Raw genomic sequence first — 16,532 nt, 5'->3', positions numbered from 1 at the left:
GAGAATATTATTACCCAACCAAAGGCTTCGGTTACACACACAGCTCACAGCTGCGGTAACAGCTCAAAGTGCCAGCTCTGCTCCACCCCTGAGCCAAAGCTGCGTTCAGATGCACTTCGAGGCAAGCAAAAACAATAACCTGCAATTACGTTCAGACTGATCACAGGCCTGGATAGGAAAGGCCCAATGGGAGGAACTCAGCTCAGGCCCTAAGGCTGCAGCAAAATTCCTGATGGAAATTAGTTTGTGAATTAGGGGTGCCCCAAACACCCTTGTGACCTGTAAACATTTATTGGCTCAAAATGTTTATTGATGGACTCTGGGAGCATTGGTTTAGCTGTTGAGTCGTGAGATGGTAGAACACACTTCTTGGGGACACACTATAAAAAAAAGATGTTGAGACTCTAGAAAGAGTGCAGAGAAGAGCAACCAAGGTGATTAGAGGACTGGAGGCTAAAACATACGGTGAATGGTTGCAGGAACTGGGCATGGCTAGTCTGGTGAAGAGAAGGATCAAGGGAGACATGAGAGCAGTCTTTCAACATTTGAGGGGCTGCCACAGAGAGGAGGAGGGGGTCAAACTATTTTCCAAGGCACCCGAAGGCCAGACAAGGAATAATGGATGGAAACTGAACAAGGAGAGATTCAACCTGGAAACAAGGAGAAATTTTCTGACAGTGAGAGCAATCAACCAGTGGAACAGCTTGCCTTCGGAAGTCGTGGGAGCTTCATCACTGGAAATTTTCAATAAGAGATTGGACTCCCATCTGTCAGAAATGGTGTAGGGTCTCCTGCTTGGCTGGGGGGTTGGACTAGAAGACCCACAAGGTCCCTTCCAACTCTGTTAATCTGTATCTGAGCATCTCCTGTAGGTGCTGAGTCTAGAAAAATCCCCATCTTCAAAGGAGATGGGATCTTGTTGCTGGCTGTCTAGACCTGGTTGTCTAGATCAGCATTGATCAACTATGGCAACTTGAAAAGGTGTGGACTCCAACTCCCAGAATTCTCCCCAGCCTGGGGAATTCTGGGAGTTGAAGTCCATACACCTTCAAGTTGGTAAGGTTGACCAACACTGGCCTACAGGGATTTCTGGAAGTTGAAATCCACACTAAAGTTTCCAAGATTGACAGATGCTAGTTTAGAATGGTGCTTCTGTTTGATAGAGAAACTCCTTAGCTTTTGCAGTAGCCTTTCTCTCCGGTATTGCAGTCTCATAAATTGCTTTTTCCATGCATGATCCCACTGCATCACACAAATATTAATTCATAAGTGTTTTCTATGGAGCTCAGGGCATCCAAAACTTCTTGTCAGCTCCTTGTGCTTGTTTATATTTAACCTGTCCTCTTGAAATTAACAAACATGAGTAAAATCTACAGATCGCAACCCAGACTTCTCAAATATACTTTGGTTTTGAAAAGACATTTTGTTTTTACATCCCTTTTGTGCTAACTTTCTTTTCCTGGTTGCCAAGATGTGAAAACAGAGTAAAACATAAACCAACCTTTTTTTAGAAGCTGCTTGTAAGAAGGTGTTTTATTTATGTGACAGTGGTGGGATTTGGCCAAACTAGGAATCTTGATTTTTATATTTGTCTTTTGTCTCCAGCTCAAGAACAGAAAAAGGAAAGTGGTGAGGTCATACCTGGGCCCAAACAGAAGCAAATAATAATAATAATAATAATAATAATAATAATAATAATAATAATAATAATAATAATAATAATAATAATAATAATAAGCTTTTGATTTGGAAAGTAAGGAAAAGAAAAGGGAAAGGAAGCCTTTGAAAAGCTTTATTATTACTCTCTTATTTCCACCACAAAAGTTTGCTGTGAATCTTACATTGTGTCCAAAGAGGTTCTCTCTTGTAGCGAACAACAGCCTTATGTTGTTGCAACCTGGTGGCCCTCTTGTTAAAAAGGTTTTCCCACCATGTCATTGTTACAGGGACTGGAGAATTGCAGACTGACCCTCCTCCTCCTCCTCCTCCTCCTCTTAGTCCTCCTCCTCCCTTTTAAAAAAATCACTTTGCAAGTTTGCAAAGAACAGATTCCCCCATCCCCAGATGCAACCAAATATTCAAGGACCAACATTATGGATCAGGTGGCCAGAAGTATAGGCAATGTTATTGTGTGGGTAGAGTTACTATGAGTTTCAATATTATGACCGCATTTTTCCTCCCAGGTCTCTTTCCCAAATGTTCTTTCCCTTTCTTTTAGCAAGGAAGTAATATTTGCCTAAGCACAACAAAAGGAAAAGGCTTTTGTAAAACAGCTTGGCTACATGCTCCAGAAGTTCAGTGGGATTTATTTCTGAGCAGACACGGATAAATTGGCAAGTACAAAGTTACAAGACTTGAGTTGCCCATAATATTTGGGCTCAAGATAGTCATTGTCCCATTGGCTTATATTCAGGTACTTGCATTTTGGTCATAAACCAGACTTATATAACATTGATTGATTCATTATGGGCCATTAAGTTGTTTTCAACTCCTAGCAACCATATTGATAGATTTTCTTTGTGACATTCTGATCCTAATCTAGTCTTGCAGATCTTTCAGTGGTATATTATGATGTTGATAATGTTATCCATTCAGTTGTCTACAGAGACTCTCAATCTTCCAGATCATGGTTGTCCCAAAGATGCTTTTTCAAAAGGCAACTGGACTTTCTTTGCTTTTGCTTGAAGACGTCTTGGGAGAAATATACATCTGGTTCAGTTCCAAGCGGGGAGAAAGACACTGGCAACATGGAGGTTGATTGGAAAGATGGTTTATTGATGGACAGGACTGCATGGGTTTGAGATCCTGGGCAGCTGACCACATGGAATGGAGATTGAGGGTTATTTATGCCCTCTCTTGGGCCTTGCCCTTGAGCTTCCTGTTCCTGTGCAAGAACATATATTCTGTTGGATGCTGCCAGAGTCCCATGGATTCATGTGGGGTCATGTTTGTCTGAATCAAGTTTGGTTGAAGCTTGGAGGGTGATGCAATGTCCCCAGGTGATTTTTGCAATGCAGTGAGCCATGCTGCTAAATAATCCTATTACATCTTGGAGGGTCATGTCTTAATCCCATCACCCTGGAGCTGAAGGTCTTTTGTTTTGTAGATAGGCTGGCTCAGTTCATTTTTTTATTACTATTATAGATTTTTATTGAAAATTAAAATTTAAAAACATTTGAATGTGGTGATCTTTTGATGTATATCAACAGTCTTTACATTGTTATAACAGCAGTATGTCATCAAACAATATTAACATATATACACACACACACCCTATATACATATTTACATTGTAGATCTTTGTATCCGTTTCTATCAGACATTTTGTTGTGGTATAAACTATTTCTTTGATTTCTATTTCACTTTTTTAAACTTCCTTTCATATCCCTCCAATTATAATTTTTTTCCATATTTCATAGAATTCTGAAGTATCTCGCTCCTTCAGTTCTAACATTAAGCTAACTTGGCGCAGTGTAAATTTTTTTGTATTATTACTTCGTCATTGACTATTTCTTTTAATTTCCATGTTTGGGCAATTGATAATCTTGTGGCTGTGATAATATGAATAATTAGATATATAATCTGCTTTTTTAAGATTCTCATTTGTTGTTTCTAATAGGAACATTTCTGGTGTATAAATTATTTTTAGGTTTAGCACTTCCTCTAACCATTGCCAAATTTTGCGCCAAAATTCCTGCATTTTCTTGCACTCCCACCACATGTGATAATAGGTACCCAGTCCTTCTTAATGGGCACCAAATATCTGCTGGGGGCAGGGAGCTGAAGCTCTTGAGTTTCTGTCTTTAGAAACATGCTTCTCCTTTAGGGAAAATATCATATTCTGCTTTTTAAATATTTCCTAAAATATTTCCTTCTTCTAAGAGGGGTGGGTGCTAACTTCCTGCAGTCGTTTTGCTTCTCATCCAAGAAGCTTCAATTCAATTCTGAAAACCGCAGAGCTGCAGATTTTGTAAATGGTTCGCCATTGCTTCCTCCTTCCTATGGGTAAGAAAGAGTGGCAGGCTCAAAAGTCATCCGGTTGACTTGTACCTACTCAGAGTCTTTAGGTTTCTGAACCACAACCCCCTACTGGCTGTTTCCAAATATTAGATAGCAGAATACATAGAAATAATTGGATAGAGAACACAATGGAATAAACAGTGAATGGAATGCAGGTAACAAAGGTGAAAATATGACTGGCAGGGTCATTAATTTGGACAAAGGGCATGTCAGTGACTGTCTCCAGAGGCCAAAAGGCCCAGGTTGGCTTCCTGGTTGTCATCACAATTTACTTTAAAACCAGGCTATTATTGTATCTTTGAGAAGGTGCTTACACAAGACTGTTACCTAGGAACTTTGAAGTAAACTGCTCCCTGGGGCTTGTGATTGTTGACTTGACTTAACATAACAAGATTAATGGCCCCCATTAACCTCTGCTTGAGGGACAGCATTGAGGAAAGACAATTCTAAGAATTCTGTTTACCAAATTACGCAAGGTATTAAGTGCAGATGGCCACGATGAATGCTTCTATCTGTATAAATGGAGGTGGCCTTTTGTACTGTCACTGCTGCAGTTCACACTCCAAATAGCCATTTTAGTGTGGACCATGGGATATCCCTAGATTACCTTTGGCCTCACAAGGGAGAGGGGGAATATGGTAGGGAATTATTTCTGTTGCATTTGGGTTAATCAGCACAACCACACTGAGATGGATATTGTATCAATCCTCAAGCCAGGCTCATTCTGAGCAAGGAATGGGTAAAGAGCCATGGTGGTGCAGTGATTAGAATGCAATACTGCTGTCTAATTCTGCCGACTGTCAGCAGTTCAATTCTGACTGGCTCACAGTTGACTCAGCGTTCCATCCTTCTGAGGTCGGTAAAATGAGGACCCAGGTTGTTTTGGGCAATATGCTGATTCTGTAAACCATTTAGAAAGGGCTATAAAGCACTGTGAAGCAGCATATAAGTGCAAGTGGTATTGGTATTGCTAAATCAAGGGCAGAAAAGGAAGGAAGAAGGAAGAAAAGGAAGGCAGGAAGGAAGGAATCACTTGAACTGCAAGATGGGCAGCAAATAAATTTGACAAATAAATAAGGAAGGAAAGATAAAGTACATTTTATTCCTTGAGAGTTTGTCTTTTAATAGGGGTATGGATATATATTGGCATAATGCATGGGCCTTTTCCTGTGGAGCTTGTTCTGTTTCTAATTCCTGCCAGCAATGGTGCAAAACATTCTCAGAAGGTTAGCCAGCCCAAGATTGGAGTAGATTTTAGTAGCTTTCAGCGTAGTAAAATGCAACCATTTCCACACACACACACACCCATTGGTTGCATTCTGACACTGGACTGAACGTTAATGAGATCGGCTCAGTTTATAGCACTGCTAAATGGGTACTAACTTTAGAGGGCTGTAATTTAAACTTCCAGCTTCCAAAGAGCTTCAGTTGATATCACTTGAGCAGTGTGTGTGTGTGTGTGTGTGTGTGTGTGTACATGTGGGTGTCTGGTTTGCACAAATGTAGTTCCTTTGGTGTCAATGCATCTGATGTGTATTCATTATAACTGCCTGTAGCTACTGCTGTGCCAATTGAGTGGTGAGCAGAAGACATTTAAAGGAGTGTGTGTGATGTTGGTAGGACGAAGGGATAGAAACTCTTGAAGATCTATGACTTGAGGAAACATCTGCTACAACCTGGTGTGGTTTGGAGGTGGAGCTGGTAAAGTAGAGGCCCAGAACTGATAAAGAGGAGGGGGCAGGCCAGAAAGATAAGCTGGGGAGGGGAGATAAGACTCGTTCTGCATCCAAAATGGGAATTCCCTTTACTGACAAAGCAACCTTCATGATACAAAGAGCATGCAAGCATGTTCTGAACCAGGCAATAAATAGCCAAACAAATTTTCACTGAATGTATGGAGGAGATGTACACACACACACTAAGAGCCATGGTGACACAGTGGTTAGAATGCAGTACCACAAGCTACTTCTGATGGCTGCAATTCAGCAGTTCAATTCTCACCAGACTCAAGGTTGACTCAGCCTCTCCATCCTTACGAGATGGGTAAAACGAGGACCCAGATTGTTGGGGGAAGATGCTGACTCTGTAAAACCGCTTAGAAGGGGCTGTAAAGCCCTGTGAAGTGGTATATAAGTCGGGGGGGGGTGGGGTTTTTTTTTTTTTTTTTTTTTTTTTATTTAAATATTTAGAGGGTTAGGGTATATATATTTTATTTTTTATTTTTTTTAAAAAAAAAGAAAAAAAAAAAAAAAAAAAAAAAAAAAAAAGAGAGAAGAAATATTTAATATTAATAAGCGCTATGTTATTGCTACTTGGGGTTATCCCAAAGGTGCTTTTTCAAGAGGCAACTGGACTTTCTGTGTATTTTTTTTCTTTGAAGACATTTCGCTTCTCATACAAGAAGCTCCAGAGCTGAAGAAGCTTCTTGGATGAGAAGCAAAACGTCTTCAAAGAAAAACCAAGAAAGTCCAGTTGCCTCTTGAAAAAAGCACCTTTGAGACAACCGTGACCTGGATGACGGAGAATCCCCACAGACATCTACTTTCGGTTTAGTTTATAGCAGATAAGCCTACACTAATGATACAGCTTCTCATCTCAACCAAAATGTTGTTGCTGAAAGTCAGTGGCCAGCCTTCCTCTCTGTTCAAGAGGATAGGGGATGAGCAGGGCTTTGCCTTTACAATCAGCTTTTCATTGGTTGACATGAAATACATGCTAGGTACTGTATATACTCGAGTATAAGCCTAGTTTTTCAGCCCATTTTTGTGCTGAAAAATCCCCTCGGCTTATACTGAGTCAGATTCCCTCTGAAAAAAAATGGTGGAGTCGCGGCCTCCGGGCAGCGACTCCCAACAACCCCAGCCGGGAAGGGAAAGGCAAAAGCGCTTTGCCTTTCCCTTCCCGAGCGCGGGACTGGGGCAGCCCGGCGGCAGCGACTCCTGACTCGGGGGCCTCCGAGGAGGGGAAGAGAGTGACTCCTGCCTCCCGCTGTCATCATCTTCTTCTTCTTTTGGGTTAGTGAATCAATTAAACCTTTCATGATAGTGAGATCGTTTCCCAAATTAATTATTTTTATTTTTGAAATTTACCAGTAGCTGCTGCATTTCCCACCCTCGGCTTATACTCGAGTCAATAAGTTTTCCCAGTTTTTTTGTGTAAAATTAGGTGCCTCGCTTATATTCGATCGACTTATACTCGAGTATATACGGTATGCTGTTTGCAGGGTTTAAGGGAAGTTCTTGGTTTTCCTTGGACGTATGTGTTTTATCAGTATTTTTTCCAGTGATGACGGGTCCTTTTGGTTTCGTGTCCCAAAGGTGCTTTTTTCAAGAGGCAACTGGACTTTCTGGTTTTTTCTTTGAAGACGTTTTGCTTCTCATCCAAGAAGCTTCTTCAGCTCTGACTGGTTGGTAAGGAATGGAAGTCAGAGCTAAAGAAGCTTCTTGGATGAGAAGCAAAACATCTTCAAAGAAAAAAACAGAAAATCCAGTTGCCTCTTGAAAAAATAAATAAAGCACCTTTGGGACAACCATGACCTGGTTGACAGAATCTCCATCGACTTTATTGATATTGTTTATCATTATTCTTTTCCTCCTGCAGCTTTTCAGCGAGAAGATCAGTGGAGCAGAAGGGACAAAACTCGATGAAGACTTTCAAGAGATGGAGAAGGTAAGGCAAACCTGTGATACTGCTAATTGCAAGGTGGTTGTTTCTAATCATCACTTGAGAGGCCTTTTCATTCCTTTTTCTAAAATAGACCATAGTTAGGAAAAGGTCTACAGGAGACAAGGTTGGCACAAATTTGTGTGTAATGTACGAAAGGAATAGTCCCCGTCATATATTGTTAAAGATTAGCGATGGTTCAAAATTGAATTCTTTTGAATCCAGCATCCCGACCAGTGTCCAACAGGGATTGTTTCAACAACTTTAGAAATCAATAAAGGAGAATATTTGTAGCTCAGGGTTGAAATGAGGGGTCTTTGGTGCTCTCTGAACTTGCTTATTTTCTTGCTGATGTTTCATTACCCAAACTAGGTAACATCATCAATGCTAGGACTATGATGTTGTAATCTAATTTGGGTAATGAAACATCTGCAGGAAAACAAGGAAGCTCAGAGAGCACCAAGGACCCCCTTAACCTTAGAAAAGTTTCAAGTTCAAAACACTTCTAAAATGACCAAAACTGCCCGTTTCCAATTTAGGAATTCAAAATTGGAGGTGTTGAGTAAAAGGTGGCTCAAATTGAACATGATTTGCACAGCCCACCTAAAGATATTTTATTTTCCTCTTATAGAAAATTGATGTCACTAGCAAGGCAGTGGCAGAGCTCTTAACCAAAGCTACAGAATATCTCCAACCTAACCCAGGTAAGAGCAAGATAGTTCCAGTGAGTTCCAGATGTTTCAAACAACAGAGCATCTCTGCAAACCAATCCATCAGATCTGTGCCTCTCAGTTTCGTTTTGTTTTCTATGGATGTTTTTGCATTGTAACCATTTTATTGTCTATATTTTTTACTTACTGTTTATAGGTGGTCCTTAATTTACAATCATTCATTTAGTGGCCCTCAAAGTTACAACAACACTGAAAAAAAGTGACTGACAACTGATCCTTGCACTTATGACTGTTGTAGCAGATAACAGATAACAGATAATCAGAGTTGGGAGGGACTTTGTAGGTCATCTAATACAACCCTCTGCCCAAGCAGGGGACCCTACACCATTTCTGACAGATGGGAGTCCAATCTCTTCTTGAAAGCTTCCAGTGATGAAGCTCCCACAACTTCTGAGGGCAACTTCTGTTCCATTGGTTGATTGTTCTCAATGACAGAAAGTTTCTCCTTATTCCCAGATTAAATCTCTACTTGTTCAGTTTCCATCCATTGTTCCTTGTCTGGCCTTCAGGTGCCTTGGAGAATATCTTGACCCCTTCCTGTCTGTGGCATCCCCTCAAAAATTGGAAGACTGCTATCCTGTCTCCCCTGGTCCTTCTCTTCACTAGACTAGCCAGGCCCAGTTCCTGCAACCGTTCTTCATATGTTTTAGTCTCCAGTCCCCTATGGTCACATGGTCAAAATACAGGCACTTGGCAAGTGGCACATATTTGTGATGGTTGTGGTATGCCAAGTCATGTGATCGCCTGCTGCAGTCTTCCCAGTCAGGTTCCCACAAGCAAAATCACTGGCAGGAGTCACATTCACTTAATAATGGTGTGATTCACTTAATCGCTGTTGTGCTGGTCAGACAGTATATAGAGTGTGCTGGTTAAACAGTATATAGTTAGTTTGGGAATGAGAGCTGTCCCCTTAAGGGAATGCTTCATGGGAAATGTAGTTAATGCCTCATGGGAGATGTAGTTCAGGTCATGTGGTCATATCTGTACTCCTGATTGGTCACTGAATTGACCTCTGATTGGGTTGGGGGAAGCTTTGGTCTTTCTTACCTGGACCCCAACAACGTGCTGGAATCTTCCCTTGCTGTATTGTTATGGGATGAAGATCTTTTCACATTATGAAGACGACAATGCAAAGATTGGACGTTACGTGAATATCAGCATAACTGTGAATTATAGGAAGCCTTTGTAATGTTTAGTTATCATGTCTCTTCATAGTGTGAAAATACAGTTATCTTCATCCCATAAGGTACAGCAAGGGAAGACTCCAGCACATTGCTGGGGTCCAGGTAAGAAAGACCAAAGCTCCCCACAACCCAACCAGAGGTCAATTCAGTGACCAATCAGGATTATAGATGTGACCACATGACATGAACTACATTTCCCATGAAACATTCTCTTAAGGGGACAGCTTTCATTCCCAAACTATATACTGTTTAACCAGCACATTCTATATACTGTCTAACCAGCACACCTGCAGTGATTTGCTTAAGAACCATGGCCAACAAGTCATAAAATGGGGTGTGACTCATATAACAGTTGCCTGGCTTTGCAACAGAGATTCTGCTCCTAATTGTGGTCTTAATTCGAGGACTAACCATATATACTTACGACATAAAGGTAGTCCTTGACTTATAGCAGTTACAGCAGACCGTTCAAAGTTACAACGGCATTGAAAAAAAGGACGACCATTTTTCACAGTTACAACTTTTGCAGCATCCCAGTGGTCATGTAGTCAAAATTCAGAAGCTCAGCAACGGATTCGTGTTTATGACCGTTGCAGAGTCCCGGGGTCACGGGATCCCCTTTTGCAAAAGTCATCTGACGAGCAAAATCAATGGGGAGGGGGAACCAGATTCATTTAACAACCAGTTTACTAACTGATCAACTACAGTGATTCGCTTAAGAACGGAGGTCGTAAAATAGAGCAAAGCTCACTTAACGAATCTCTCACTTAAGAGAAGTGTTGGGCTTCCATTGTGGTCGTAAGTCGAGGACTGTGGATGCCATTAACCCCTGTTTGTTAGCCACCCTGGGTCTGAATGAATAGAATAGAATAGAATAGAATAGAATAGAACAGAACAGAACAGAACAGAACAGAACAGAACAGAATAGAATAGAATAGAATAGAACAGAATAGAATACTTTATTGGCCAAGTGTGATTGGACACAGAAGGAATTTGTTTGGTGCAAATACTCTCAGTGTACATAAAGAAAAGATACATTCGTCAAGAGTCAAGAATCATCAGGTACAACACTTAATAATAGTCTTAGGGTACAATAAGCGATCAAATCATACTAGGAAACAGTCAATAAAAATCGTAATGATACAAGCGACAAAGTTACAGTCATACAGTCACAAGTAGGAGGGGATGGGCGATAAGGAGTGATGAGAAGGTTAATAGTAATAGTAATGCAGACATTGTAAATAGTTGGACAATGTTGAGGGAATTATTTGTTTAGCAGAGTGATGGCGTTTGGGAGAAAAACTGTCCTTGTGTCTAGTTGTTCTGGTGTGCAGTCCTCTATAGCATCGTTTTGAGGGTACGAGTTGAAACAGTTTATATCCGGGATGTGAGGTGTCTGTAAATATTTTCACAGCCCTCTTTTTGACTTGTGCAGTATGCAGGTCCTCGGCTGAAGCTGGTGACAACTTGCTTCTATGGTGCTTGCATAGTAAAATAACATTCCAGGTCTGGAGACATGAAGTCAATGGGCAGAAATGTTCTCCAGGCAATATAGAAATCCCAGCATATCTTTTAAGCTTTCCAGTATTAATCTCTCTATTTTAAAGCCTACAGAGCTAAGCTAGGAATGCTGAACACTGTCTCCAAGATCCGGGGGCAAGTGAAGGCCACAGGATACCCACAGACCGAAGGATTGCTTGGGGACTGTATGCTCCGGTATGGGAAGGAACTGAGAGAGGACTCCACCTTTGGTGAGCTTCTGCAGCCACGCAGCATTGTTTGTGTAGTTCTTGCAAGCGGCACTTAATGCACCTGGGTTTTTAAAGGGTCCCTGCCTGAGCATTACAGAGATACAAGATGCAAAGAGTGAGGAGGCCTGAACATGACGAGATACGGCCTCTGGGTTTGCCTGCTGGTCCTTAAAACGGATGTACCATGTTCAAGGACTGTAAATGATGCTCAGGTGTATTACTTGAGTTGTGTCGTGGCTGTGCTGAATGGGGATGATGGGAGATGTAATCTGGCACTCCTATAAGAGCCCCAAATTGTGCAGGGAATGCTAAGAATTCTCTCCTTTCTCCTCTCTTCTCTCTCTCCCCCTCCTCTCTCTCTCCTCTCCTCTCTTCTTTCTCTCTCTTCTCTCTCCTCTCTCTCTCCTCTCTCTCTCTCTCTCCTCTCTCTCTCCTTTCCTCCCTCCCTCCCTCCCTCTCTCTCCAGCAGGAAGTTCTTTTTAGTTGTGAATTGACTCTTCTAAAGTATCTGACCAAAGAAATGATCTGGGACATAGGAAGGGTAGAAGCTTTACACATTTCAAAGAAGAGCAGCTGAAAATAAGCCTTTTAAATTTCAGTTAGGAAGCTGCTGAATCTTTTCTTGAAAAAAAACAACCCTACAATTCTTCCCCAGAAGATACACGAGTGTTGTTTCTTCTTTACAAGGCGCTGCGCTGATCGATATGGGAGAAAGTATGAAGCAGATGGCAGAAGTGAAAGACTCCCTGGATATCACCATCAAGCAGAACTTTATTGACCCTCTACAGCTACTGCAGGAGAAGGATTTAAAAGAGATTGGAGTGAGTTTTATCTCTGCCTCGAATATTTGCCTAGGGACGTGAGGTGCATCCTTGGAATAATATTAGCGTTTCTCAAATCTCTCTCGTGGTCTCTTTTTCACTCCCTAATGCCTGGATTTGCGTAATATCTTAAACTTAGATTAACAAAATATAACTACCATCTTCAGATGAGGTGTGCTTCCCAAACAAAGGATATTTCCTCTGGCTTAATGTGGCCATGCCGAGATAATTTTTTATGATATATTTATTTGTATCCTTCCTTTATTATTTTTACGTGTAGCCAAAGGCGGCGAACATATTCAACATATCTTTCTCCTCTTATTTTCCTCACAACAAAAACCACCTTGTGAGGTGGGTTGGGTTGTGAGACAATGACTGAACCAAAATCACCCAGCTGGCTTTCACAGCTGAGGTGGGACTTGAACTCACCACCTCCCACTTTCTAGTCTGGTGCCTTAACTGCTGCTAGTCTAAACTGGCTCTCCTGTTTGAGTGACGGAGATCCAGCAACACATTGAATCACAGACTTTCCAGCATCATTCAGGTTATTCTGTGGTTATCTGGACCTAGTTATTAGATCCCTATTTTTCTGGAGCAACTGGAGTATATCTTCCTTCCTTGAAGCTTAAGGAGAATTTAGTCACTGGAAGTTTTCTATCTTCCTCAGATCCCTTGCAAAAAATATGTGATTTGTTTTTTCCTCACTTCAGAAGAAATTACGTATTTTTGCCTGGCGTGGGATGTGAACCTGGCAACTTTGATGAATTAAACTATGATTCATTGGGCACTGCTGGGCGTAACAAACCTCCTTGACTCAGAAGATGCCAACCACGATTGCTGGTCAAATATCAGGAAGTCTGTTGTCTAGATCATGGTCACTAAATTCTGAAGCCCAGCACTGTCCAACAGATACCAGGTGCAAAAACCTACACCAGTAAACCATGATTCAGTTAAACATGGATAAACACACCGCATAAATGTTAGTGGAGTCTTAACTATGAATGGGCGCTCTACAATCAAGAGAGAGAACATGACAGAAATTTAATGAGATCCAGAACATAAAAGTAAACCGTATTTTGACAGATATATGTTACTGCTTATGTAGATGGCCTGGAAACTTTTCACAATGAATGAAGTAACTAAAATTTAACAATTTATTGCTGAAGCATTCATTGATGCTGTTATTTTATTATAGTTTTTTTAGCCACTCCCCATGACTAAAAACATATTTCTGCCCCTGTACAAAAGGACTTCTTCTTGTTCGCTCTAACCATATGAATCTCTTCTTTCCCTTTGTTATAAAATAGCACCATCTAAAAAAATTAGAAGGCCGGCGTCTAGATTATGATTACAAACGGAAGCGTCTAGGGAAGATTCCAGACGAGGAAGTGAAGCAAGCCATTGAGAAGTTTGAAGAGTCCAAAGAGCTGGCAGAACGGAGCATGTTCCACTTTTTGGAAAATGATGTAAGCTTTTTTTCCCTTTTGCAACTTGAACGCGAGACTTACAGTCTCCACGTGGGTGTTTGTGGCCCATACGATGTGGTGTAACTAGCAATTGGGAAGATGAACAGGTTGCCTGAACTCTGAACACAGCCTACTCTTTCCCAAACAAGGCAGGCGATGAAACCTATGAATGGCTGTATAATTCCCTCTTCCTGCAATTTGGGATGCTCTTCCTGGAAGCGGTTGAGAAGAGGTTTTTAAGTGGAGTAGCTGGCAGTTTCCACCTCTCAAGACCTGTTATCTGTCTCCCCTCTAGTTTGGTGATGCATTTTCTTGCTATTTTAAGAGGTAGGAAATGGAAAACACACCTAGGATCATCTTTAAAATAGTTTTAAGTTCCGTCTCCCATCTTCCAGATTGCAAGAAATTCTTACCTCGGTCCCCTTATCATCTCTTTTGCATTAGCAGTGTGCAAAATGTATTTTTCCTGGAATGATAGATTCTACACACTCATTAGGTGGTCAGCAACTGGCAAATACAAGCAAAGCCCATAGGGGAAATTAGATTCTCTTAACAACCAATTGATTCATTTGCCATCTGTGACAAGGTCATAAAATAGGATGTGGCTCACTTTAACAACCGCTTTGCTTAGCAACAGAAATTCTGATCCCAAGCATTGACATAAGTCAAGGACTACCTGCATTGTAGGTTTTCCACACATGTATGCTGTAGGTCATGTTTGTTCCAAAGGTGTTTTTTTTTTCCAAAAGGCAACTGGACTTCCTTGATTATTATTTTTCTTTGAAAACGTTTCGCTTCTCATCCAAGAAGCTTCTTCAGTTCTGTTCAGAAGAACATCAAGAAGCTTCTTGGATGAGAAGTGAAATGTTTTCAAAGGGAAAAAAAATCAAGGAAGTCCAGTTGCCTTTTGGAGAAAGCCCTTTGGAGACAGGTCTATGTGAGTGACCTGCTTATCAGATCACAGGTTCCCTCCCAACTGTCAACTTCTTCCTCTTCGTCCCCCATTTTCGTTAATTGCTACTGAAAGATTCCCATGCTATGCTAACCTTTCCTTGGCTGAATAAACCACAATTGCCTGAGTTTGTCCAATACACTAAGCCCTGAAAGACAGGATGGAATTCTTCCTACCAACCACTTTCATGTGTTACCACCCAGAAGTCATCCTGCTCTTGAAAAATTATTGGGGGGCTTGGACAATCAGCTGCCCACTTATTCTGCATACTGTCACTTTGGAAGAGGTCAAATTGTGTCCAATTCTGCTTACTTATTATTTCTTTATGATGTGCTGCCCTCTAGTGATAATTCTGACTTTAAAAATTTGAAACTCGATCGTAAAGGTAATTATTTATTTATAACTATACTTGAGCTCAGAATTATAGTTGTAAGTTATTGAGTTGTGTGTCCACATTTCATTTCACAATCTTTTTTGCAATGTCATTAGTTGGCCTCCTGCACCACGGTGGGGTGTTTTTGCCTCCCCAGGCTCCGGAGGCTCTCTGGAAGCTGGAAATGAGCCCATTTCCGGCCTTCCCAAACTTCCGGGAGGCCCGTTTTTCACCCTCCCTGAGCCTCCGCACGCCCCCTGCACTTCCCTGCATCCAAAACGGGCCACGTGGGGACTCCTGGGAAGAACGGAGTGGGTGGGGCCAGCCAAGGGTGGGACTTGGGGGTTCTCTGAACTGCACAGAATCTTGGCTCTCCCAAACCCCTGCAAAGCCCCAGCAGCCCACCCCTGGGCTTCGCTTGTTTGCATGACCTGGTTTCTGGAACCCTGTGACCAGTCCTGGTCTGCAAACCAGGGTTTGGGGATCTCCGTGCCCTGGAAGATCTTCACGAAGCAACACCAGAGGCTTTTGCCTGGATCGCTGAATTGGACATCCAGTTATGAGGCCATTGCAATATCCCCATAGAAGTTTCACCTATAACTACATAGAGTGTGTGTGTGTGTGTGTGTGTGTGTGTATACACGTACACAGATGTTTATTTCTCTTCTGTCATGGTCTCATCATGCACTAAATAAATAATACGCAGAAATAGTAAGGAAATTATAGAAAGCGCTGAACTATGGCAACAGATGTATGGCTGGCAGAAAAGGAGCACTGGTGGAAAATGGTACTCCGAGAAAAAGGGAAGCATTTTGTCTAATTCATTTTCTCAGATAGATACTCTTCCAAACTGTCCTTCTTCCTTGTTATATCCATCGATATAAGCCCCACTGAATGAGAACTTACTGTTCCTTTGGAGTCCATGTTTCCTCCAGCTTGCTTGGAAAAATCCTTCACAAAAACTTTCTGTTTGGATTCCCCTTTTCTAGATAGAGCAAGTGAGCCAGCTGCTAGTCTTAGTAGAAGCTGCGCTGGATTACCATAAACAGTCTGCAGAAATTTTGGAGGATCTGCAGAGCAAGCTACAAAATCGGTAAGCATCGTCATGGATTGGTTACATTTCAAACTGAGGAAGCTCTGTAGAAGTGTGAAGAAGTGCTACCATAGGGCTGGTCCTCCAGGATACTAAACCAGTTTTGTTAATAGCCATAGCACTTAGACTTATATACCACTTCACAGTGCTTTCCAGCCCTCTCTAAGCGGTTTATAGAGTCAGCCTCTTGCCCCCAACAATCTGAGTCCTCATTTTACCGACCTTGGAAGGACGGAAGGCTGAGTGAACTTTGAGCCTGGTGAGATTTGATCTGCCAAATTGCAGGCAGCCGGCAGGCAACAGAAGTGGCCTGCAGTGCTGCACTCTAACCACTGCACCACCGCGGCTCTTAAGTTAACCACAACTGGCATATATATCACTGTTGACTATAGAACCCTGCCATGGTGATCACTTCTGGCCCTTGGAAGTTAGGAAGAATAGTAATCTTTAAGATGTTATTCATTCATATTCCAGAAAA

At 41.6% G+C, this 16,532-nt stretch overlaps 1 protein-coding gene across 1 annotated transcript in view; it reads left to right on the top strand.

Moving 5' to 3' along the window:
- Positions 1–16,532, top strand: part of SH3GL3 (SH3 domain containing GRB2 like 3, endophilin A3) — a 32,602-nt gene that overhangs the window by 13,271 nt on the left and 2,799 nt on the right. The window contains exons 2-7 of the mRNA XM_087972628.1: positions 7,621–7,689; positions 8,315–8,387; positions 11,206–11,349; positions 12,037–12,170; positions 13,478–13,636; positions 15,951–16,054. Of these exons, the coding sequence (XP_087828754.1) occupies positions 7,621–7,689; positions 8,315–8,387; positions 11,206–11,349; positions 12,037–12,170; positions 13,478–13,636; positions 15,951–16,054 (683 nt within the window). The remainder of the gene's footprint in view (positions 1–7,620; positions 7,690–8,314; positions 8,388–11,205; positions 11,350–12,036; positions 12,171–13,477; positions 13,637–15,950; positions 16,055–16,532) is intronic.

This window comes from Notechis scutatus, chromosome 11 (genome assembly GCF_049901735.1).
Source record: "Notechis scutatus isolate UNSWTSFEM ecotype Mainland chromosome 11, rNotScu1.2, whole genome shotgun sequence".
Taxonomy (NCBI): domain Eukaryota; kingdom Metazoa; phylum Chordata; class Lepidosauria; order Squamata; family Elapidae; genus Notechis; species Notechis scutatus.
The sequence above is the reverse complement of the archived record's forward strand: the minus strand, read 5'-3'. Positions and strand labels throughout refer to the sequence as shown.